The 26154-nt window shown below is 43.8% G+C and overlaps 1 protein-coding gene across 1 annotated transcript; it reads right to left on the bottom strand.

Moving 5' to 3' along the window:
* Window positions 1–25151, bottom strand: ANP32B (acidic nuclear phosphoprotein 32 family member B). The gene is made up of 7 exons (XM_029203134.1): window positions 24743–25151; window positions 12962–13111; window positions 9634–9756; window positions 5787–5976; window positions 2769–2893; window positions 1667–1742; window positions 1–453 (listed from the first exon to the last, which is right to left on the bottom strand). Exons 1-7 carry the CDS (start codon window positions 24794–24796, stop codon window positions 386–388), a joined length of 786 nt encoding a protein of 261 aa, XP_029058967.1. The 5' UTR covers window positions 24797–25151; the 3' UTR covers window positions 1–385.
* Window positions 25152–26154: the final 1003 nt, after the last annotated feature.

Raw genomic sequence — 26154 nt, 5'->3', positions numbered from 1 at the left:
CAAAATGTTAAGATTTTATTTACAAAGCTTCTTTGTTGTACAGAAAGTAAAAATGCTGTTACAATCTCAGTGTAACTGGCAGCCACAGACCGTTGACTCACCAATCACAGCTATCCACACTACAGCAAGAGTCTTACATGAAAACCTAACAATGCTTACAATTTTGTTGGGGTGAAGTCCCCAAGCTTGGTGGTGGATTTCCAAGAGGGACTAAATGGAGGAAGGCGGAATGTCACAGGAACTATTCTTTGGCTCTTTGGGTGGGTGGGTGTCCTGGGGTTTGTATCACAGCTACTTTTTTTTTTTTTTTTTAAACAGCTACCAAATCCGTGTGAGCAGTCCAACCAGTACTGAGCAGTTCTGTTTTTGCAGGTTATTCGGGGTCTTAATCATCTTCTCCTTCATCGTCTGTTTCTCTCTTCCTCTTTTCACCTTTCCCGCTTTCTTCCTCTTCTGCACAATAATAAAAATTCATTTTGAGACAACTGGAAAGGCATTTACTTTGCCTAATTATTGCTAACAGAGGTAACAAAAATGCATTTTTTAACGGTTGGGAGATAAAAAATGATGTAAGCTTGATCAAATCAACAGGTTGTTAATTAAGAAGTTTTAATTCTAAGAAGCATAAATAGTAGCCACGGAACCAAGAAGGGTAAAATGCACAGCAGCACCTCAAATCACAGCAAAGTTAACTCAGTTTTCTCAAGTTAAGTTGCTGTCTAACCAAATGTTTATTTTTCTTACACTTGCTGGTCACCAAAATCAGACATTAGCAGTTATTAAAATAAATAGCAAGGACTCTGGAGCTCCTTAAGCCTATTTCCTCATTTGTAAAATGGGGACAATGGCACTGACTCCATAGGGTTATTCTGAGGATTAAATGAAATAGCACAAGTATTTAGCCTAGAACATGGCAAGACTCAAACTGTTGCAAGTTTACATTAACTAAAAAGAGATTTCTCAGACTCCTTAAGTATTTGAGACACAGAGACCTACACGTCGTTCTGTTTTTTCAACTAGTAAAAACTCACTGCTACTTTAATGAAATTAGCTAAATCTGCACTAAATTGTGTTCCAAAAAGCTCCCTGAAGGCAGAGACCAGGTCCTAATCATTGCTGTATCCAAAGTAATTTTAGTCCTGTGACTTGCACTGAGAGAAGATGCTGCTGAGAAAGTATGAACCAACAGAAAGCACAGCAACCAACCCAGTACTCTGAAACTTACACAAGCGTTAGAATCTACTTTCTAATAAATAAACAGATGTTTCACTGGTTCTGGTTGTGGTGGGGAAAGGAATAACACCAATAAAAACTAGAAAGGTGCTATTTATCTACCCTGCAAAGATTACAATCCAATTAAGATTTTTTTTAATGAAAAAATTCCAAACACAGAAATCTCATGCCTAACAGTAACACAAACGATGGGGTCTAAAAACACATGTGGGGACTGAGGCTGGGGCCGCCTATCCTCATACAGGCACTACTAACTGCTGTAGAGCAGGTGGGTGAACCAGTACACACACACTGATGGGGCTTTACAAGTGCTTCTGAAGACCACCAGGGCCAAAGGCATTTTATTTTCTTCTCAGTGATTTCAAATTCTAAATTAACGGACATTTCCCTTGATCTTTAACTGAGAGGGACCAAAGTGCATGCAGTAACCCACCTTCATCCTCATCCTCATCTTCATCCTCATCGTCTTCATCTTCATCAACTTCTCCATCATGTCCAAATTCTTCTTCCTAAAGAATGGTAAATAGCATATCATTATTAGATTAATTCTGCCAAGTTAGGAAGTACGAAGAGAAACAAGAACTGTCAATTAAATTTAACAGTTCATTCAAAGAGAAAACTGTAATGTTACTTTTATCTACTTTAATATAGTGAGAACTGCTGGATTTTCTTAAATTAATGAGCTTAATTAAAAATTTTCTTTAAAAATTGCTTTTCAGAAGTAAGCATTAATTAAAGACATCTTTAATTAGTATACAACTTACGATGGGTAACTCCGGAAATAATTTTAAAAACTTCAGAGCATGTTTGGACAAAGACTTCCATATTCCCTTTCCTATAAAAAGCTTCTTTCAGAAACTTTATTTCATTAGACACCTATGAGATTATACAAATGCTCAGCCTTACGTTTGTACTACAAAAGAACATTTTTTTTTTTTTTTTTTTGATGTCTAATTTTCTTGGCCTGTATTCACAAGTCCCCTTTAGGGTCAAAGTCACTCCTTTCTCCTATCCTTCTATGGTATTCAGCTCCTCAGAGATAACTGTTATTACTGCCTGTCCCATAAATTACACTACCTGCCTCTTTCAGAGCAGGACCACATTTTTCTTCAACTTTTCATCCTCAACTCTTTAACACAGCAGGTACATAATGCATTTACTGCATTAAGCTGGATATACAAGAAGTTCAGACTTGGTAAACATACCCTTCACTTCAGTACAACAAAGGGGAGGACATCCCATCAGTTCTCAATGTTTCCAGTTTTCTCACCGTACTGAATGAATACTCAACTTGCTGCTGCCTCCCAAAGTTAAAGGGTCAAAACTTACTGTGCAGAGCCAAGCACTGCCTAGTTAGCATTCAGTAAGTATTCTATTTAGTATTTACTAAAAGGGGGACAAGAGCTAAATTAATCAGATGGCCATTAGTCTATTTACAAGCATACTAATTTCTTCAGAAGACTTTTCTTTTTTAAACAGTCCACACTTTTATTTCAATTACAAATGGGAAGCAGGGCAGCAAGAGGTGCACTGACCTCCCCACTGACTTCATCTTCATCCTCCTCCCCTTCTACATCTTCGTCTTCATCTTCATCCTCTTCATCATCAAACTCTTCTTCCTCACCATCCTCATCCTCCTCCTTGTCCTCATCTTCTCCTTCTGAAAACCGTCCAAAAGGAATACATCAAATACCCTGTGTGTCTCACAAGGTACACCTACTCAGGTGGTGGGGAGCTTTGGGTTGGTCCACAGGACAAATGCTGGGCCACACCAATGTCAGAGAAAACCACGAACCACAGTCACCTCCTTTCTTGCAAGTTGCTGAGGCTCAGTCCCTTTGGCCTGAGCCCCATAAAATCCAGATGCCAGGAGTCCTGGCAGACCAAGTGTACACTACAATACTTACCGATGAAATGACACAATGCCTAGGATTTGCTTCAAAATAAGGAAGGGGAGAAGTGGGTGGGAGTGTGTGTGTCTGTAAAATAATATCAGGCGTGAACAGATCACAGCTGAAACTCAGTAATGGGAAAATGAAAGTTAAAATTAGTTTTACTGTTATTTCTACCTTTGTCTATGTCTGAAATTCTCCATAGTAAAAAGTCACACACACACACACAAAACAAAAAAGACCCACCAACCTCCTCTGGGGTAAGGGTACCAGCACAAACCAGCTGTGCAAATCAGGAACCTGGGAAACACCCATAATAACCCCATGATGGGGATGGGGGTGGGGGCAGTGGTGGTAGCCAGGCAGGCTGAAAGGCACCTGTGTCCTGTGTTTCTACTCCATTTGGTGCAGGCCTCTCATCAACTAGTTCTTACCTCTCCAGGTCCTGGAGCTCGCTGTGCTCTCTCCTGCCTCTGGACCCCACATGCTCTTCCCTTTCTTTTCTGTGTGGCTAACACTGGCTCAACCTTTGAGTCTCAGTTAAACATCACTTCCTCAGGCCAACTTGCCAGACCCCCGGTCTCAGCTCCTATGCTCTCACACACCTGGTGCTTCTCCTTTACCACACACTTTGCTCACCTGTGATTAGTTATTTAGTTATGATTACTTAACATTTCTCTTCTTAGTAGACAGTAAGCTCCAAGGGACAGGAACCATGTTTGTTTTTTCTTAAAACTATTTTTAGTCTAGTTTTTAGATAGTTTTAAAAGCCTGGCACATAGGAAATTTTTTTTTTTAGATAGTTTTAAAAGCCTGGCACATAGGAAATTCTCAAATACTTGTTGCCTGACTGATCTTGCTCTCGAGAACTGCCTTCCACTCTCCAAGGAATTTTCTTTACAGGCTCCTGCACATGGGTGGCTGCTCAACCCATTTAAGGTGGACTTAAATATGGACAACCAGACTGGCTTTTAAGAAAAACTGAGAACAAGCAATGAAGGGACTAAGTGATGTAAACATTTGGAACAAGAGGAAACATCCTATTCAGTGTCCACTTTACCATCTAACATCCCATCTCTTTTTGCCTTGTCTCAAACCTGCTGCAAAACAAAACTGTAAAATGCTTCCAGAGTACTACCCCCCTAATTGCCACCAAGGTGCCTGATGATGTTCTCCACTTTTCTTAACCATTTCTGTCTTATAAACTTTCATCTTTAAAGAGATATTTAAAATAATACTTTAAATACAGTAATGCTGCAAATTCTAGCAACATCAGGAATTCTCGGAGAATAAGTTTTCTTCATGCTGATTGATGTGATCACTCATAGCTCTGCTTCCTCTAAGCCACTCAGGTGAGAAACCTTTTATCCTAAGAGTGACTCAGAGTAAACAAGTCACTGTGCAAGGAAAGCACAAGCTAATCAGGAGGGATAGTTTGGGTAGAAAATATACAAAGATTCTTAAAGATAACAGGATGGGGCTTCCCTGGTGGCGCAGTGGTTAAGAATCTGCCTGCCAACACAGGGCACAAGGGTTCGAGCCCTGGTCCGGGAAGATCCCACATGCCGCGGAGCAGCTGAGCCTGCGTGCCTAGAGCCCGTGCTCCGCAATGAGGGAGGCCACTGCAATGGGAGGCCCGCGCTCCACGGCGAAGAGTGGCCCCCACTCGCCTCAACTAGAGAGAGCCCACGCGCAGCAACGGAGACCCAATGCAGCCAAAAATAAATAAATTTATATATTAAAAAAAATGTCAAAAATAAAAAGTATATTCTAATTCCATGTTATAGCTAGAAATTATTTCCTTTATTAATGAAAAATGGAATCCAACACATAGTGCTTTCAAATCATTACCTTTTAAAACTCTATAGTCATATATCAAAGCAGGAAAGATATTTATATTTGAATGTAAAAACATGTACCAAGTGCTAGGCCCTGTGAATAAAGAGGTAAGAAGATAATCATAGGGACTGCCCTGGTTGTCCAGTGGTTAAGAACCCACCTTCCAATGTGGGGGACGAGGGTTCGATCCCTGATCGGGGAACTAAGATCCCATGTGACGTGGGACAACTAAGCCACAGCTAGAGAGCTGGCATGCCAAAATGAAAGATCCTGCGTGCCGCAACTAAGACCTGATGCGGCTAAATAAATAAATTAAAAAAAAAAAAGAAGGTAATCATAGCATAGTTGGAAGGGACAAGAATAGCAGAGTGACAAGTGCTACGAAAGAGGTAAGCGAGGGGATGCTCTGGCACATACAAGGACCTAGGTCTCCAGCATCATAAAATGCTTCCTGGAAGTGTTGACAAAGCTGAGTTGGTAAGGATAAGCTGGCATTAGCCAAGAAAGGGAAACAGCTAGGAGAAAGGCAGGAGACCTGAGGCAATGGTCCTTTTAGTAAACCATAAACCACAAGTACTTCAAAAAATGGATTGAAGCAGTCTATGATCTCTAGGCTCCAAATTCAAGACTAATGAGCTAACAAACCATTTTCTATTTTGATCATTTGAAGACTTCAATGCCCTAAGAGTTTCAAATTTAACAGAACGCCTACATGCATGGATATAAATTATTTTTCTCAATAGCAAGAGCATTCAGTGGCCTAATCAGGACCTTTGGAAAGCAGAAATTAAGTTCACTGCACGTTGCTTTGTGCCCACTCACCTTCATCGTCCTCTTCTTCATCCACACCATCCACCTCGGCATCTGAGTCAGGGGCTTCACGATCCTCTCGGTCATAGCCATCCAGGTAGGTCAGCTGGGGAAGGAGCTTGAAGACACTCTCTCGGTAGTCATTCAGGTTCGTAACCTCACAGTTAAACAGATCCAGGCTTTTCAGACATTCCAACTTTTTCTGAGGAAAAGGATCAAGAAACATACCTACTAAACCAAAGGAACATAAGCAACAAAACCCATCTCCTAAAGAGGTAAAATTCTAGGCTCTGAATTCAATTAGCTGCTACCTACTCAGCCTTGTACATAGGAAAACATTTCAAGTCCTTTGCAACCTTTATATTAGGTCACTAGATTTTTAATTAGTCCTTCCCTTCTACCTCTATCCTCTCAGAGAACTGTTTTCTTTTGGCAGTATGAACAGTCTTAAGAAATATGAATTTGAAATATTTATTAAAACTGGACCTTTTTACAATATGAGACAAAACAGAGACTTTAACAAATTTGGTTCAAAACTAGGTTTTAATGTTTGAGTAATCAAATGACCAATAAGAACTTGCTGGGTTATCAAGCAGTCAGTCTTCAGTGCTCTGGGGTGGTAGAATAGGAAGGGAAAAAAAATTTTCAATGAAATCAATCAACATCAAGATCCTTGACGTTTCTACTTGGGGACATAGATGGGAAACACTCGAGAACAGAACCTAGTAAAGCACAAAGTGTGGTGATGCAGATATTTTCTGGGAAGACAGGAGTCAGTGCAAGCTGGGGGAAAAGAAGGGGGACTCAGAGTTGAAACTTCACAAGTAGAGAAACTTTACACTCTTTTCTTCTTTTTTAATTTTGGGGGAAAAGGCTGACACTATTACCAGAACTTTCTGAAGTAAAATTCTTCTGATTTTACCATACCTTGAAGTTTTGTTGTAATACCTCTTTGTTCGAAACCTCAGTTTCATCTATCTAAAACAGTTAAGATCTAAAAACTTGGCCCAAGAAGTTTTCTGAGCAGCCAAAGCGAATAGGAAAATGTCCACGTATTCTACTCAGATCTTCATTTGTTATTACATCAGTGTACTAGTATTTCAATACCAGGTCTATTAAGTTTTGATTAAGGGTGAATTAAGAGATTGGGAGGGCAGAGTTAGTATTACAGGCAAGTAAGGAGACAGCAACAGAAAGTGACAACAGACCCTCATATGGAGCAGAAGAGGGGGCAAACCGATAAACAGTAAACACAAAATGTGAAGTACTGTGAGGCCTGGTGCCTTTTAAATAGGGGCTTGGGGGGCATATGGATATACGGCTTCATAAATTTAACTTTTAATGGTTCTGAGTCAAGAGAAAAGTTTGCCATTCTCTAAAAAATTACTGAGAGGATCTCTGTATGAAGCAAGTTGTAAAAAAATAAATGTTGATGTTTAAAGACTTCGATGCTTTATTGGGAAATCTATTTCAACATTCACAAGGACCTGGGAAGAAACAAAGATGAAACAAAACCTTGTCTGCAGGACTTGAGGTATCTGTGTAGTTCTTGGGAGTTAAAAAATCATTTGAAAATCTGTGCTCTAAAGCAGGCCTTGGCAAATGACAGCTGGCTGGCCCACTCCGGCCTGCCTCCCGTAGTTGTAAACCAAGTTTTACTGGAACACAGCCACACTCACTTGTTTATGTATTATGTATGGCTTCTTTTATGCTACAATGGCAAAGTGGAGTAGTTGTGACAGAGACTGCATGGCCTACAAAGCCTAGAAGATTATCTGGTCCTTTAGAGGAAGGGGTTGATGATCCCTGCACTCACAAATCTTCGTCTTCCTGTTCAAAGAGGTTCCCACACTGGTTTTATTCTCACTGAACAGCCCTTGGGAACATGGAGCCAAGCATGGAACACAGAACAGTGTTACAGCAACAGACAAATGTACTCCTCAAAACACCAAGGTACAGTGATCCAAGAGTTTTGTGGATCCAATAATGTGCTTATGTAAGTCAGTACACTGAGGTCTTAAGAAAGCTGTCCCCAGCCCTTCTGATCATAGGGAGAACTGCTTTTCTGTCATGTAGCTTTCAGATTAGGTTCCCTACTGGACAGCCCCTGACCCCCAGAAGCCCAGGGATGACTTCTTGACAAAGAGGGAAAAAAATGCTGAAATACCACCCCAGACAACTGTAGAACTCTTTTCTCTTCACAGAAAGGTTGACTCTATACCAGCTAAGATAGAACCATGAATATATTTAGGCAGCTTTCCCAGAGGCTCAGTATAAATTCTCCACTCAAAGGAATGAGCCATTTACTGTTCAACATTATTTCCTAGGAATGGATGTGCAAAAATACATACAACTCCAGATCTTTAATGCTCAACAGTGCCCCAAGCCCGTTTTCTAATTCTATCAACTAGCCTAGTACACAGGGCCTCCAAGGCTTTCCTGTTTCTGCAACTCTGAATCTGTGACATTTTTTGCTACTTCTTCAGAAAGGACCCATTATGAATAATTCGGACATGCCAAACAGTATGCTAGAAAACAAAGCGAAAGCAAATAAACAACAAAACCCCCAATAACTGTAGGACTCTAGAATTGTTTAAAGCAGTAAAATTGTGCTTTAAGGCCCAAAATACACTACACACAGATTATTCAGGATCCCAATGTAATGTGTAAATACTGCTTAAAAAAAAAAACAAAAAAACAAAAAAACCACAACTCTACCATTTCAGAAATTTGGCCTAAAACTAATAGGCTAGCCATAATAAACATTAAACATTTTATTAACAATAATTTTGCTTGCCTTCTTAGAATTTAGAAGGGCTTTGGGGGATGGTTTGGATGGCCCAGGTCTCTTAAAAAAGGTGTCCAAGGAAGTTTGAATTGATGCCTTCTTTGTCTCTCGATTAATGTCCCTGTAGTAAGCAGAGGCATTCACAATCATTGCATTGACTGTAAGAACTGGGCTCAACGTAGACGGAGTTCAAAATGTATGTGGTTGATGAGGATGAGGATGGTGTTTTCCCCACTGAAGAATACTTTCAGAAGTCAAAATGGACCCAACATTTCCCCCTGCATTAACCCCTGCCTCCAGAAGCTCTTTTCTGGTCACTACAAGTTCCACTAGACTGGACCCCCATTAACACAGCTTCCCAACTTAACAAAGCAAAGTAAGTGCATTACCTTATCTTATTCTCAGAACTCCTAAGTGAGGTAAGTTAGGCAGGGATTATTACCCTTCCTGCTTCGTAAGTGAGGAAACTGAGGCCCAGAGAGAAGAAGCAATTTGCCCAAGGTCACACAGCAAGTCTATAACCCAACTGGCATTTAACTTTCCATAGCTTATCCCAGGATGTAAGACTGAGGAGAATCTGGGGGTTCCCATGCAAAACTTTAGGCAACAGTGATCCAGCTACAACACAAGATCATGAATTAGAAGACCTAAAACTCATTGGAGCTGCCCTTGGTCTGTTCCATCTACAGATCAGATATGTCACCCAATATAAACAGCCTTTTCTGTAAAAGTATAATATAGAACAGTCTGGCCAGTCTGGGGAAACAATTTTAAGATAAATGTTTAAGGCTATAGTTAATATATGACATTTAAAAAGGACAAAAAAGAAAAGAATTCCCCTTTGAAGGAAGATACCACAATAATAAGGGACGGAGAGCAAAGTCACAGGAACACACACGTATGGCTAAAGAGGCCCTGATTCTTTAAAACTGGACTCTTTCTATAAGAAGTACTATAAAAAACCACCATTTTCTCAGTCAGTTATTATTTCCAATTATTTCCCTCACAATAAAGAAATATGAAAATGAAAATGACCAATAAGTCCTGGTTTTCAAATTCTTGATTACTTACCAAAGGTTCCAGGGTGCTGATATCTTTCAGTTTATTTCCACTTAAGTTTAGATGTGTAAGATTTGGAAGTTTTTCTGCTAACATATCCAGACCTCCAAAGATTCTATTGTCACTGAGCTCAAGCTGTTAAGAGAAAATGCACACAGCACACAAACACACACAGAGAAACACATATCATTAAAGTGTTATAAATAATGAATACAGTTCTCAAACACCAAGATCAAATGATCTCTATTTTTTATTAGGGCAGGTGTGTTCATTTTGTTTGACTAAACCCAAATAAGTAGTTTACAGATCCCAGGAACACTTCTGGGAAGGAGAGACATGTTAGGATTAGAAGAGTTGTATTTTCTTAACCAGCTGCTAATTATAACGGTTTGCTGGCCCCCAACATCAGCAAATACATTTTCTAACCTAAAAAGTGGGTCAAAGCAAATGAGAATTCTTTGAGAAGTTGTAATACTCTATACCTGCCAGGAAGGGTAAATGGTCTGCATTCTAAGCGGCTATTCTGTGTGCCAAGCAAAGCTCACAATGCCCACTTGAAACCTAACCTGGTTCTGTTCAGTGTTGGCTCGCCATGGAGTTCTACATCTGGAAGCCACCAGGGAATGTTGCTCTGAAGGCTACAGGAATGGTACAAGCCCTTAAAGAAGCTCCATGACTTTGGAAAAAGGGACTGGGGCAACGGCTTCGAAAGGGCTGACGAAACCAACTCCCCAGAGGACACTTCTTACACAAACCTGGCACCAGCCTTCGTAAGAACCCACTCTAATTTCTTAGCTGCAGGTCAAGTAGCACAGCAAGTGGTATGCCAATGAAGGAACGAGCCTTCACCAAGGAATATTGGACTCTTAGAGTGAAAGAAATTGGAGCCTGGAAAAATAAGATGGTTGAGAGCATCTAATTCAAACTCTTCATTTTGCAGATGAAGAAAACTAAAGCCAGACAGCTAGTTTCAATTCTCTTTTAACTGCCAACAACAATGGTAACTGTATCTAACCCTTACATAGTACTTCAGGCACTGTTCAAAGCACTAGAAATCCATGAACTCATTTGATCTCACAATCACCCTATGGGGTAGGCAGAATTATTACCCCCATTTACAGATGACAAAAATGAGCTATGAAGAGACTATATAAGTGCCACAGATCACACAGCTGTTACATCGGTGAACCTATGATTTGAAGCCAGGCAGGCTAGCTTCAATGTGCTCCCCGCTATGCTATGTGCCTAGAACAGCATGACAACTTATGCAATTTAGTCTGGCATGCAATGAAATGAAGTACATGATGCAGAATAGAGGAACTTTTAAAAATTTAAATATTCGTTGAAAGAATGAGTTTAAAAAACAGTAAGTCTGCTGCTTTGGTGTTATTAAGCATTTCGGAAGAGAAAAATGCAACATTTCAATACATTTTTTTCCTTCTGATGGGACAGTCCAGTAAAATATCTAAAATTTCTCTTGGTTGGTTAGAATATTGACACATGTAGCATTCACACCCTTTCAACATGAGTATCTTAGGGAGTAGAGATAACAAGGCAATCTGCCAAAGCATTTAGTGGCATATTTATTTTGAAATGAAATCAATGTGTAAATTTAGGAAACCTGCGACATTTATACACCAAAATTTCTTTCAGAACCTGTTTCTTGTTAAAAAAAAAAAAAAAAAATCTGTGCTCTGGGGTAGGAAGAAAATCAGCTGTGAGAACACGCAATGTGCCTTTAAGTTTGGTTTACAGATATCTCTATTCCTCCCTCTCTGACCCTACAAGGTAAGTGATTGATAGGACTTCAGAAGGATTTGATACACTGATACACTGTTCCCTGATACACTGACTTTCTGAATAAGTGTGGTAGTACACAGACCATGGTAATTCAGGAAAATGTACCAGGATGCTAGGAAAGCAGAACACAATCACACACAGTAGGGACCTGCTAGCATCAAGTTTATGTAGATACAGGCTAAAAAACCATCAGTTTTTTTATAGGCTTATCAGAGCTTCCAATGTCACAATAACCTATGCAAACATAAAAGGATTACACTTGAACCTCTAAAGGAAATGACTGTCAGAAAAAAGAAAAAAAATTTACAAATTTAAACATAACAGAATTCTTTCTGACAGGAGGGTTGCCCTGAAACTTATGAGGACTTTCTGAGCATTTATTACCTAAAAAAGGCAAGTAAGTAAAAAGCACTTCTGGATTTTAATTCATGTACTTAACCAAAAAACAAGTCCCTCTCAGAATTCAAGCAAGCAAGTTACAGGAACAGCCTACTTGTCCTTTGCCTCAATTTGATTTGTTTTCTATGTGTATCTTTTTTAGATGAAGGTTCAACTTAAACTCCCTAATAAAGAGATTAGGTAAACAGTGGAGAATTCTGCAACACTGCCATGACCACAAACATTTTCGTATGTAATGGAAAAGATACTGGATTAGCAAATAGGAAGATATGGGTTCTAGCTTTGGTTCCAGTACTAACCACTTCTGTGGGTGGCTTTAGGCAAATTACTGTACGTTTCTGTAATTTCTGGGTCTACTGCTGTGCCTGTAAAACAAGGCTAGAAGATCTAAGTTTCTTCCAGTTCTGACATTCTGGGGCTTTGTGACAGGGCAACGTGCAAGGACATGAAAAAAACATTTTCCTTGAGGTTTTTTTGTTGTTTTTTTTTGGGGGGGGGTTGTTAGGGGGGATAGCGATTGGTTTATAATTAGACCAATAAAGCCCTAACAATGGGCCGTCAACTAGGATAGGAAAGTACAGCAGTTTTGTTAAAATGAACTCTTGCAGTCAATCACAACACATTTTAAACTTCCTAGTCATTAAGAATTACATAATGGGTTTGAAATAACATAGACTACAAATTTGAAAGGTCTATACTTCAATTCTCCCTTAATCAACATAAAACACGAAGAATGGGAGGCACCTGTGGTTCTTAAACCAGAGCATACTAAGAACAATGAGTTAACATCATAGCAACAGATTCATAACAAGTAATAAATTATTCACAAAATAATTATTCTTCATAACTACTCTTTATTCAGCACCCTACATGTATTATTTCCAAACATCACAGCAATTCTGCAAGGTCAGGTGGTATTACAAGTTTACAGATGAGGAAACTGAGTCTTAGAGAGATTAAGTAACCTGAGGAAGATTTACCCATCAGGGAAACGTTAGAGCTGGAATTCAATCCCAGATCTGCCCAGTTCCAAAGGCCATATGCTTTCTGCTACACTAAACGCTTCCTTATAGATAGAATCATATATTTTTCCCTTCCGCAGGATGGTTCTCTCTTCTACTGTTAAAGAAAAAGCACTTACCTTTTTCAATTTAGGTAGTTTGGGGAGATTTGAAACTGAAATCAAGCCTACATTTATTAAACTGAGGAACTCTAAGTTCACAAATTCAGCTGTTAGGCCCTCAATTTTCCCATCATTTGATTTGCAATTGTCCAGGACAAGTTCTCGAACCTGTGGGTGACAAAGTGGGGAAGAAAAGCTTTAAAAAACATGCAGAAAACAATGCAAAAACTCCAACCATAAATACCCACCAAACCACCCACATATAGTGGCAGCCTCAACTTAGACCTACATCACACTTATAAATAAATGAAAAATGATTAAGCCTTTAGTAACAATATTCTAATAGATATCAAGGGTGGAATGTCACACCATGATACAAATAAAGATTTAAACTCTATTTTCCAGGGACAGAAGCTACAGTTCTTACAAGATAAGTGAAGAAATGATACCCCCCTTATTCCTTTTCCCATGTCTCTTCCGCAAGGGGCAGCTTTAACTACAAATGCGGAGTGAAGATACCCCACAACCCCTGCAACCCCTTTAGGCCGAGTCTTCCTCAAGGCCCAGGAGACTGACACAAGGAAAAGAGGAAAGCTTCACTTTTCCCATCAAGGTCACTAAGAGATTGTGGCTACAGGTTTCTGGACTATACATTTCTACTTTTGGTCTTATTAATCTTTACTAAGATTATTCTAACACTAGGAAAAGATCAAGATGCAAGAGGCCTTAATTCAAAACAAAGATCATTTTGTGTTACATGTAAGAAAGTATTTCTAGGGGAGAGAACTGTTAGACATTAGGTTCCTTTTTCAGGCAACAAAATCTCCTTATTTGGAGGTCCTGAAATTCAGAATTCAAATCCATCCAAAGGTATCACATCTGAAGACTGTGAATACTAATTATTTAATAAAGCCTACTGTGTGAATATCTACCATGATAATCCCTACTGCCATTCTTGCTCTGTGGTTGACTCTGAAACTTGCAAGTTTTAAACACGTTTTGATAAATTTACACTGATGCAAATTAGTTTTAACTGCCAAAGGCATTCTTGCAGTGAATCTAACACGTTTAATAGCATTAATCAAGCATGTATGAGGAGATGCTGATAGTTCTAAAATGAAAATAGGGGCTAGTAGTATCTTTATTCTCTCATACAAAATCCAAGGATACTACTCTAGCAATTGCTAACATTTATGGAGAATTTACTCATTTTTCTTTGTACCACCATACCCTTCCCTCAGTTACAGAGAAGGAAACTGATTTAGAGTCGGTGACACCCACAACACCACAACTTCTTGCTCGCTTCTTCACTACTTCTCACTACTCTACTTCCTCTTCAGAAGCCTTGCTTTCAGGATGCATACAGGCCCATTATATCTTTTGTTTCTTTATTCCCTTCCTTCCACTTTTCTCTAGCTACCTCGGACATTCTTTCCTCTTCTGATGAAAATTAGCGTATCTGAAAACTTAAGGTAGACTGAGGAGAGCTGGGCTCCAGAGACAGATGCTTAGGGTTGAATTCTGGCTTCGCCACTCACAACCTGTGTGACCTTAGGCAAGTCACTTAACCTATCTGTGCCTCAGTTTCCTCATCTGTGAAGTAGAACTGTTATAGAAAGTAGTGCTTGGGGCATAGTGAATACTGGGAAAGGGTGCAGGAGAATGACAAAGACCTTTGCTATTTACTTTATTCCTATCTGTACTAAGTTTTCTACAAACATGTATTTCTTTTGTATTAAAAAAAAAAAAAGTAGGACTTCCCTTGGTTGCACAGTGGTTGGGAATCCGCCTGCCAATGCAGGCGACACGGGTTCGATCCCTGGTCCGGGAAGATCCCACATGCCACAGAGCAACTAAGCCCATGCACCACAACTACTGAGCCTGTGCTCTAAAGCCTGTGAGCCACAACTACTGAGCCTGCGTGCCACAACTACTGAAGCCCATGCGCCTAGAGCCTGTGCCCCGCAACCAAAGAAGCCACCACAATGGTAAGCCCACACACTGCAACAAAGAGTAGCCCCCATTGCCACAACTAGAGAAAGCCCAGGTGCAGCAACAAAGACCCAACACAGCCAAAAATAAATAAATAAAAAATAAATACATTTATTAAAAAGAGTAAAACCAGCAAATCATTTTTTTTTAAAAAAAGGTCAACTGTAATCACCCACCAACCTAAGTAGTATACTGCACTACAACTAAATGTTTCTATTTGATTTGGGGGGTTTTCTATGACTATATCTGACAGAGAATCCAAAAACGTTATACAGAATGACACCAATATGCCAAAAGCCAAGTAAGGAGAAATTTAGATAGCCATTTTGCCTCCCAGCCCATGGGTGTACCTCTTGGACATTTCTCTCAACTGGTAAAATTCTGCTTTAACTAGAGTCATCAAAGAGTTAGAACAAGTCTGCTGAAGCAAATAGCCGAATAGGAATCAAGGAGAAATTGGGAGGGAAAAAAAGATGTTAAAGTGGTCCAAATCTGCAAATCTAACTGCTGAGTATGAAAGATGATGGAGAGGAATTGAGGTTCTGGTTTAAAGAAATGGGAACTACGTAGCTGGATGGAAATAGGAAGGCACAGCTTTGGGGATGGGGTCGGGGTAGAGGGGGAGCAGGTATATTATGAATACCACAAAGAATACCAAGTTTAAAGTTCTCATGAGAAGTCCAGGTGAAAGTATCCCCAGGCAGCTGGACATGAGGGTCTGGAGTTCATGGGAGTTCTAGTTTTAAGTTCTGATTTGGAAGTCATCAGGGTAGAGACAGTAGTGAAAAGATGGAATTCCTAGGAAGAGAACCAAGGATGGAACCTGGGGGATCCTGCAAAGGTGACTTGAGAAGAATCAGTAGTACCCAAAGGTGAAGCATTAGTTTCAAACACCCAGAAAGGTTTATGAAATAAGGCATAAGAAGTTACCGAGGGGGGGAAAAAAAGGATTGAAAAAAATTAGATAACAATATAACTGTCCATCAACAAAGGACTCATTTCCAGGATACAGTGTATGATGAAAAAGGCACAAAATGTATAAAATGTTTTCATTTATGTCACATATCACACATTCACTTTCTTATATTCTTCTCAGGGAGAGAAAGTGACTGGCTGGGGGACTTTTCCATAACCTTATTTAACATTTCTATGATGAGATTAATCTATTAAAAAAAAATAAAGGTTAAAAAAAAGGTCACTCCTAGGGACTTCGCTGGTGGTCCAGTGACTAAGGCTCCACGCTCCCAATGCAGGGAGCCCAGGTTCCATCCCTGGTCAGGGAACTAGATCCCCCACGACACAACTAAGACCTAGCGGGGTCAAATAAAGAAATAAATATTAAAAATAAAATAATTTTAAAAAAAGGTCACTGCTAGCCTTGAAATTTCATCAAGCTTCATGATGGCAGGGTCATGTCTATTTTAGTTACCACCATACCTCAGGATGAGAAGGAGCCTTCACAACTGTCAAATGCAGAAAAAATGGCATTGGGGTTTGTGTCCGGATTGTAGGGGAATGAGCACATGATGAAACAGAGGAAACCTGGGTATGAAGAGAACCTACTTTCTGATCTTAAGCATAATCACATTAATGCAAAGCATACTGCCGTTTGTCACTTAATACTTTGGGTTTTTTTTTCAGTCTTTGTATATTTTAAATACAGCAAGATGAAACAATATTACTTAGCATATTTTAACAATTATAAATATTTTTAATGGCTAAAGAAATTAAAGTGTATGGATGCACCATAAATTACAATGCTCCCTACTGAACATGTTTCCAAGTTTATTATATATAATGCCATGCTATCTTTTTATGTGAAATTTCTTTTGTAATAAGGATTGTTTCCTCACAATCTATTGCTAGGTGAAAAAAAATATAAACGTTAGAGTCTCTGAGTTTTGAGTTCTTTATTTAAAATGGCAACCAATCCCTCTTAACACTTTTTTGTGACCTTTCTTGACATATGGAAATTCTAGGTATTTGCATATAGTTATCTTTTTCTTGAGGATACTGTTTTTACCCTAAGTGAGGAAAAAACCAAACACCCCAAAAGAAATGACAAAAAAGCAGACAAGCCATAAAAATATAAATCATCAGTAAACAAAAAAATCATTCAACAACAACAAATTATAAAAGATACATATTAAAAATGAGATGTTATTCTACTCTTATTGAGGATGGGGCAGCTCTTTCATGGAGAAGAGATGGCTAGGATGGGTACAGGTGCAGGTAAGTTTGTAAGTGGGAGAGTGAGAAGTCAGGGAACGCACACCTGAGACCTTTAATTTTCTCCTTGAGTAGGAGGCAACACAATGTATTGGGGTGAGTACAGGGAAGGGCTGGGCTGTATGGCTCAGCAGTGAAATCATGTCCCTAGACTTTTCCAGGAAGGCACGTAGTAAAGAAATGGGCTAACCCCAGAACAAAGTTCCAGAGGCACAGTAAGAAGATGAGCCACAAACAAGCACAGAGCAGAGTGAGAAATTACTGCAGAAAGCAGAGACCAAAGGAGGGTCCACTTAGGGCTGTGCCCAAGGATGACAGGTCTGGAAAGCCTGCCATAAGCAGCGTTCTAGCCAGTCTAAAGTTCTAAACAGGACCCTGGTGAAAAGGTGTCTGCTCTCAGGCATTGTGTCAGCAGCACTTGAGATAACTAAGCCTCCCCTCTCCCCCAATTCCTTCTTGAGGGTGAAGGGATCCAGACTGCCTTACAAAGGAAGGTACATGGGGTGGGGGACATACAATGCCATGGCATCCCAATCTAGACCCAGAATAAATGGGAGGCTCTAATCAAGAAAAAGCGGCCCTAGTTTTTCCTCCTTATGTCCCAAATCCTCCCAGGAGGGAAGGTTGCACAGGCACTTGTACATTTGTGGGCACAACTCAGGGAGCTATCTGATCCCAGGCAGAGTTACCAGGCTTTCTGATTGAAGAAAGATGACTTAACTTTGGGGGCCAAATTCACTCTTCTTCATTCCTCATCTTCCAACTAAACTAGTTTTTTCTCAAACGTTAATTTAAGGTAAACACTTAAGAGCTAAAGACAAAAATCCAAACGGTTTCCTATTCAACTTTTGTTTTTGATAGTTATCAGCAAAGCTGATACTCTAGTTTTTCAATGCAAATTTTGAAATATATTGCAACCAAGTTACAGGGATTGGGGCTAGGAGCCCCATAGGAGATCAAGGAATTTTCCTTTCATCCTCTCCAACTTGCTCTCATTTCCTACTTCGCTAGCTACTTTTTTTTTTTTTAATTTATTTAATTTATTTATTTTTGGCTGCTCTGGGTCTTCATTGCTGCACGCGGGCTTTCTCTAGTTGTGGTGAGCGGAGGCTACTCTGTTGCGGTGCGTGGGCTTCTCATTGAAGTGGCTTCTCTTGTTGCGGAGCAGGGCTCTAGGCACATGGGCTTCAGCAGTTGTGGCACGTGGGCTCTAGAGCTTAGGCTCAATAGTTGTGGCGCACGGGCTTAGCTGCTCTGTGGCATGTGGGGTCTTCCTGGACCAGGGCTCGAACCCGTGTCTCCTGCATTGGCAGGCGATTCTTAACCACTGCGCCACCAGGGAAGCCCCCCTAGCTACTCTTTAAAAAAAAAGAAAATAAATTTTCCGTAACTGGTTGAGTGACCTTCCCCAATCATCAATTATAATTGTTATAAGAGGGGAAAAGAAGATACAGAGGATTAAAAATCACTGAGTTATCAATTTTTTGTTAGAAAATACATGATTATTATAGTAAGCGAAATATGTGGAAATATGTCCAAAAATGTGGAAAGTAACTCTTTCTGAGTTAATCAGTCTTCAAACCTTCCACCCTACTATTATTTTAAAATAATGTTTGCAAAATGACAGTAGAATAGAACATTAGCAGTTCTCAAATGTGTTTGGATGGCAGAACTGTTGGTATGAAGGAAGGAAACACTCATACCCTACTGGTGGGGAGAACCATTCTAGAAAGCAATTTGACAGAGATTCACATTACAAAATGTTCATTTCAATACTACTTACAACAGTAAAAAACCTTCTAACCACCTAATGGGGATGGTTAAATTATGGCCTATGCAGGGCTTCCCTGGTGGCGCAGTGGTTGAGAGTCCGCCTGCTGATGCAGGGGACACAGGTTTGTGCCTCGGTCCGGGAAGATCTCACATGCTGTGGAGCGGCTGGGCCCGTGAGCCATGGCCGCTGAGCCTGTGCATCCGGAGCCTGTGCTCTGCAATGGGAGGGGCCACAACAGTGAGAGGCCCGAGTACCGCAAAAAAAAAAAAAAATTATGACCTATGCAGACGTTAACAATGAGGCTGTAAAATAATAAACTGTGCCAGAGAAAGATAAAGATGTTTACTATATTTTAACAAGATATTATATGCATTAATAGTATGATCTGAGTTTAGAAAAAAACATTCTCGTGGACTATACACCAGAATGTCTAGATGGTAGGATGGGTGTGTATGAGATTTCTGAGTTTTTAAATTTTTCCTTATCTATATCTACTATTTTTTTTAGCTTATCTGTATCAAATTTTTCTTCAATGAAGACTGTATTCCTTATACAAGGAAAAGAACCCAATTAGCTGCTATGCAACCGATTAGAATATTCCACGGAGCTCAAAATCACATCACAACAGACAAAATAAATGCCAAAAGCTGGGGGAAAGGTTCTTCTCACGTTGTCTTTTTTTTCCCTTTTTTTTTTTTTTAAGGCTGCACCATGCGGCATGTGTGATCTTAGTTCCCCAGTCAGGGATCAAACCCGTGCCCCATGCATTGGGGCAGTGAAGCGTTAACCACTGGAACGCCAGGGAAGTCCCCTCATGTTATTTATTTTTAAAAGTAATTTTTTTTAGTAAATTGGGACTAAGGAAAAACTACTCTTATTTGTGGGATATGAAATGTCTCAGTCTAGCATACAGCCCACCAGTGTTCCACAGGGGCATTGATTGTAAACCACAGGAACTGCATCACTTTCTCACTTTGAACACAAGACTGGAACAGAGCTAACATCAAGGCTAGATACCCCTAGATTCATAGTTAATGAGGTGCTCGTATCACTGGCATGTTTGGCATAATAGAAAGATTAGGGCCTCACATAAAGAACAGGTATCTTCTCAAATTCTGGAATATATCTAAATTACAAATTTAGATATAGATAATATCTATATCTCGCTACTGCATGTCTCTTCTCACATCTGACAACACCACCAATTTCTGTGGTATACATGGTATGTTCTAGTACTATACAATTTTCTCTCAGTGAAATAACTGACAACACCAATAATATTTTGTATAAAGTATTTCCTATCCTTGCCTATATTTAAAAACAGTGATCACTGTTCTTTTTGAAGATTATTTTAAAATGCCATCTTAAGCCATTTTTTCCACTATGAGAACAAACCTCTGATATAAAGAGGTGCTTTGGACTGAGAAAAAACTGAATTATTATAGTTCTTTATGAGTCACCCCCTTAGGGAAATGAGCATACCGGTTTATAACAGGTGAAATGGAACCTATTATCTTGGTCTGTCTCATGTACTTTGACTAAAGAACACAAGAAGTAAAGTGTTACCAGGGTCTTCTTCAAACCCCAAAATAAAATAAAAACAAAAAAGCCACATTCACAATAAAAGCCCATCTGGGGATTTCCCTGGTGGTTCAGTGGTTAAGAATCCACCTGCCAATGTAGGGGACACGGGTTCGAGCCCTGGTCCAGGAAGATCCCAAATGGCGCGGAGCCACTAAGCCCGTGCACCACAACTACTGAGCCCGTGTGCCACAACTACTGAAGCCCGTGTGCCTAGAGCCCGTGCTCCACAACAAGAGAAGCCACCGCAATGAGAAGCCCGCGCACCGCAACAAAGAGTAGCCCTTGCTCGCTGCAACTAGAGAAAGCCCGTGTGCAGCAACGAAAACCCAACACAGCCAAAAATAAATAAATTTATTTAAAAAAAATTCCACTGAAGAAAAAAACAAGCCCATCTAGTCTTAAAACAAAAACACTGATGATCAAGCCTCCACTTACCCTCCTCAAACAGTCTTAAAGCTCACTTGATGACATCAAGGTCAACCAAGGAATACACTGTGCTGTGCATTTAAGAGCCTCCTGTCATTATACCAATACATTCAATAGAGACAGGGTTCTTCTTCTTTCCCCAAATAACAAGAGTCTGCAGGATTCCAGAGGTCAAGGCTACTCTTTAACAGCTGGCTCCACAACATATGGAGCCATGTGACTAGCTGACTTAGAATCATCTTGGAACTTCTCACTTACCTTAAAGATGATGCTTTTGTGCAAAACATTTTTAAACTCTTATTTTAAAATTTCCTACAGCTTCCCCTCACCCCCCAAAGCCTTTAGTTTAAGGTCAAAGCTTTCCCCTCTTAAGAACCTAACTCCTACTCAGTCTCCCTGTAAGAGTTCCTAGGGAAGCCATTCTTTTTTTTTTTTTTTTGCGGTACGCGGGCGTCTCACTGTTGTGGCCTCTCCCATTGAGGAGCACAGGTTCCGGACGCGCAGGCCCAGCGGCCATGGCTCACGGGCCCAGCCACTCTGCGGCATGTGGGATCCTCCCGGACCGGGGCACGAACCCACGTCCCCCGCATCGGCAGGCGGACCCTCAACCACTGTGCCACCAGGGAAGCCCAAGGGGAGCCATTCTTTACCCCACAATCCTGGCTGGCTCCCACGACACTCTCCCAAGGCCCCCTTACTTGCACAGTGCAACAGGCACCACTAGGTTCTGAGGCTTCAGGACGGAAGGGGCTGCTCTCTGCATTGTTCACACTGCTTTTCCAGGCCCTGCCATACTGTTGGTACTCAAATATTTATTTAATAAAACCAGTGGATTACGAACTTCCCTGGTGGCAGAGTGGTTAGAAATTCGCCTGCCAATGCAGGGGACACAGGTGCGAGCCCTGGTCTGGGAAGATCCCACATGCCGCGGAGCAACTAAGCCCGTGCGCCACAACTCCTGGAGCCTGCATGCCTAGAGCCTGTGCTCCACAACGGGAGAGGCCACCACAGCTAGAGGCCTGCACACCGCAACAAAGAGTAGACCCCCCACCCCAAGTAGAGAAACCCCGCGTGCAGCAAGGAAGACCCAACACAGCCAAAAATAAATTAATTTTTGAAAAAGTCAAGGGCTTCCCTGGTGGCACAGTGGTTGAGAACCTGCCAGGCAAAGCAGGGGACATGGTTTCGAGCCCTGGTCTGGGAAAATACCACATGCCGCGGAGCAACTAGGCCCATGAGCCACAACTACTGAGCCTGCGCGTCTGGAGCCTGTGCTCCACAACCAGAGAGGCTGCGATAGTGAGAGGCCCGCGCACCGTGATGAAGAGTGGCCCCCGCTTGCCGCAACTAGAGAAAGCCCTCGCACAGAAACGAAGACCCAACACAGCCAAAAATAAATAAATAAATTTTTTTAAAAGTCAAGATATTTTTTTTAAAAAGGTCATATATTAAAAAACAAAAACCAGTGGATTACAGTAGGAGAGTGCAGCCCAATACAGTAGCCACCTGTGGCTTTTGAGTTCCTGATATGTGAATACTGCAACTGACAAACTGACCTTTCAGTATAAGTTAAATAGCCTCACGACTCTAGCCTGTTTTGGGCAAAAGGGCAAGGCTTAAACTGATTTCTTGAAAAATTAACGCTTCCACATATATATGTTTTAAAAAAGCAATATATTAGTTATTTCATATAAGAACAAATTCCACATACAACTAGCCCAGCTGTACTTCCCAGAAGGAGCAACAGTGCTCTTGGCTGAGTATTTTAAGAGTACATTATGCACCCTCTAAGAATTCAAATTCCAGATTTTAAGGCACTTTGAAGACCCATGTGTACTTTTCTTTTGGAAAATTTGGCTAAATCTAATTCCTCCACATTCTCATTTGGAACTACGCAGTAATAATTCAGACGTCTTAAATTACCAACTCCTCAAAATGAGATCACAACTCTACAAGGTTTACAGTATGAACAAGCTTAACGGTTCAATATACTAGCACGTGGCCGACACAAAATGTCTGACTGATGGACCGAAGGGACCACTGAGGTCAAACCTCAACCTTAAAAACCCAGAGCACCGAGTCGAGACGCCCACCCCCCGAGGTCCTCAGGGACAAACGGGGAGGCTACGAGGTGCAGCGACCCGGCACCTCATTTGTGAAGACCTCAGGAATTCAAAACCTCATGCACGCAAGGGAAAGCCGGTTGACGAATTCCCACAAGTTGGCAACTTGTTACCCATAGCTCCCTGACTGCACGAAACGCGCCCATCGCCAGCATCGGCTGCCCCAGGGCCAAAAGACGCCACTCACCCGAAGAAGGGGTCTGGCAGAGGCACGGCCTCCCCGCGCCCGGCCACGGGAAGGCGCTCTAGTTCGCGGGGAGGGCCAGGGGAGAAAAGAAAGCCGATTCTTAAACGTCCACCCGCCGCTCACGCAGCCGCGGCGGGCGAGTGCCGGCCTGGGTCGGCGGCCCTCGAGCACGTGCGAGGACAGAGGCCGCCCAGCCCGCGAGCCCAGCCGAGGCCCGCCCGTGCCCCCGACGCTCGACCGGGGCGGAGGCGGTCGCCTGGCGTTGCCCTTTTAAGAAGGGGGGAGGGAGACGGCAGCGCGCCCAAGAGATGAGTCGGCGGCAGCCGGAGCGCGCGGCTCCAGCCAGAGCGAGCCAAGCCCTGGCGAGGCGGGCACCAAACAAGCCGCAGGCTCGGCCCGGGGAGCGGCGGCCCACAGCCACCGCCGGTGCGGACGGGCAGGGCTCGGCGGGCCGAGCCAGCAGGCCGGCTCACGCGGCGGAGGGAGACGAGAGTTCGCCAACATGGCGCTGTGTCGGCCTGTGGCGCGCCCCGGCTGACGCGAGGAGCCGCCGCCGCCCGCCCACACCGAGGGGCCAGCCTCTCAGGCAGGGGCCCCAGGGCTCCGCTACGGCGGCACGGGGGAAGGGAGAAGCCGCCTACGCCACACCGGCGGCCCCGGGCCGAGCAAGGCCCGCCCTGGGAGGCCGGGACTGGGGAAGGCCCGGGGGGCAAAAAGGGAGCGAGAGAAATGCCGGAGAAAGTTTTATTTTTAGGCTTGAAAAATGGCGGGAACCGCATCCTTTTTTCAAACTTGGCCTGGGGAGGGGCGGCGGTTGCGCCACCGACGCCGCCCGAGCTCGCCCCTCCCCCGCTCCGCGCGCGCCAAGCCATGCCCGCTCAAGCCCCCCAGCGCTCGAGGGGACCTCCCGTCCCCCTCAGAGGCCAAGAGCCCCCTATTCGCCCCTCGGCCCCTGCCCTAGCTAGGCCGGCGCCAACCGCGAGGCCTGGCCGGAGGAGCCCCCCCACCCCGCCCAAGCCCCTTCCCCGGCCGGCCCGGGGCGCGCGGAGCCCGGCCTGGCCCGCAATGGGCCCAGCCCCGGCTGGTCGCGCGGCTCCTCGGCAGACCGGGCCTCAGCCCGGCCGCGCGTCCCGGGAGGCTGCAAACATGGCTCCCAGCGTTACACAACCCCCTCCTCCCTCCCTTGCCGCCGGCCACACGCACACGCGCTCCTCCGGGAAAGGACCCCGGCGGGTGAGGAGCTCAAAGTTTGCTTTCCCCACCCCACCGCCTTCCCCGGACGGCCGCGGGGGCCCGTGGGCGCCAAAGAGTTAATCCCCGCGCGCTCGCTCCCCCCTCCGCGCTCGCCCGCCTTCCCAGTCCGAGCCCGCGAGCTGCGCTCTTCCCCGCGCCCGGCCGGCGAACCCGTGGTCGGGGCCCCGCAGGTGGCCACCATTACATGCAAGTCATCGGGGGAGAGGGCGCCCGAAGGGGGCTCTGCTTACAGCTGCCGGGGTCCGGTTCCTCAGCTCCAGGTGGATCCTCCTCTTCATGTCCATGTTTCTCTCTTCCCCCCTCTCCAAACTTAACTTTCCGCGGCGGGGGCGGAGGGGGGAGAGGCGTCCCAGCCTGCGCAGCGAGGGCCGTCAGAAGGGGTCTGCTAGTAGCAGAGGCCGGCGGCGCGGTCCCGGGCGGTGGGCGGCGTGCGGGCAGGCGAGCAGAGCCCCCGGAGCCAAGTTACTCACGGGAGCGGAGAGAAACCATGGAGGGAAAAGGGGGCTGGAGCGCAGCGCTGTTCTCACTACCGCCGCCCCCGGCCGCGGCCCCGCACTGCGCTTAAACCGGCGACGCGTCGCGGGTGGCTGCTCGGCTCGACTCGGCCCCGCGCGGCGCCGCTCGGCTCGGCGGCCGCGGTGCACGAAGGACGGGGCGGGGAGAGGCGCGGCGGGAGAGGCGGAGGCTGGGGGGAAAAAGCGCAGCCGGGTGGACGGGAGTGACTTACTCCCGCCCTCAGATCGCACGTGGGGGTGGCTGATGTAAGGCCCGCCTCGGGAGCTTCCCCGCCCGCAGTTAAGCTGAGACCCCGGGGTCCCTCCTCGACGCGCCCGGAGGCGGGTCTCCAGCCCGCGCTTGGACGTTTGCCGGGAGGGCTGAGGGGGGACTTTACAGCCTGGCTGAGGGGGTACCTAAGGCCAAGTCCTTCCGCGGAGGCTCGGCCTGGCCAGCCCGACACCCGCGAAGGCGGGAGGCTTGTAGAGAGCGCGGGACGAGGGCTTTCGGGTTCACCTCCCGCTCCTCCGCACCGTGTAGGGCCAACAGCCCGAGCCCCGCGTCTCCTTGACCGTGTGGGGCTGGAAGTGCTGCGAGGATCCTCGTCGGGGGCAGAATCGCGGCGGGCCCGCGTTCTACGGCGTGGCACCGGGCGGAGTCGGCCTTCGTGGCCGGCGGGGACACGGCAGCCCCGGCCGCTTGCCCAAGCCACAGGGGAGCCGAGCGTCCCCAAGTCCGGGAGACTCTCCCTGGGTTTTCTAACATTTAAATATAGGCTAGCGAAGGCAGCAATTAGCATCTCTAATGGGGCCTCGGAGTTTACAGTTTCTTCGAAGACTTTTATCTCGTTTATTTTTAAGGGCACCCCTGTGAGGTGTGTGGATTCTCGATGGTCTCCATTTCGGGGATTGGCAGGTAGCCTTTGTAATGGGCTGGCTCAGAGAGCTCCCTGAGAGACAGGGTTAGAGCACTAAGTCGGCTTTGCAGACCTCAGAGAAATAATGTTACATTCAGCTTAAAATAAGTAAATACGTCACGTGTCAAATCAGATACCATCTTAATTCTAGTATGGACAAGAGGCTCCAAGATTGAGAACAATTTATGAAGAGAGAAAAACTTACAATTCTATGCATTAACCTAAGGTTTT

The sequence above is a fragment of the Monodon monoceros genome, unplaced genomic scaffold (genome assembly GCF_005190385.1).
Source record: "Monodon monoceros isolate NGI ecotype Baffin Bay Population unplaced genomic scaffold, NGI_Narwhal_1 Super_Scaffold_5, whole genome shotgun sequence".
NCBI classification, from domain to species: domain Eukaryota; kingdom Metazoa; phylum Chordata; class Mammalia; order Artiodactyla; family Monodontidae; genus Monodon; species Monodon monoceros.
The sequence above is the reverse complement of the archived record's forward strand: the minus strand, read 5'-3'. Positions and strand labels throughout refer to the sequence as shown.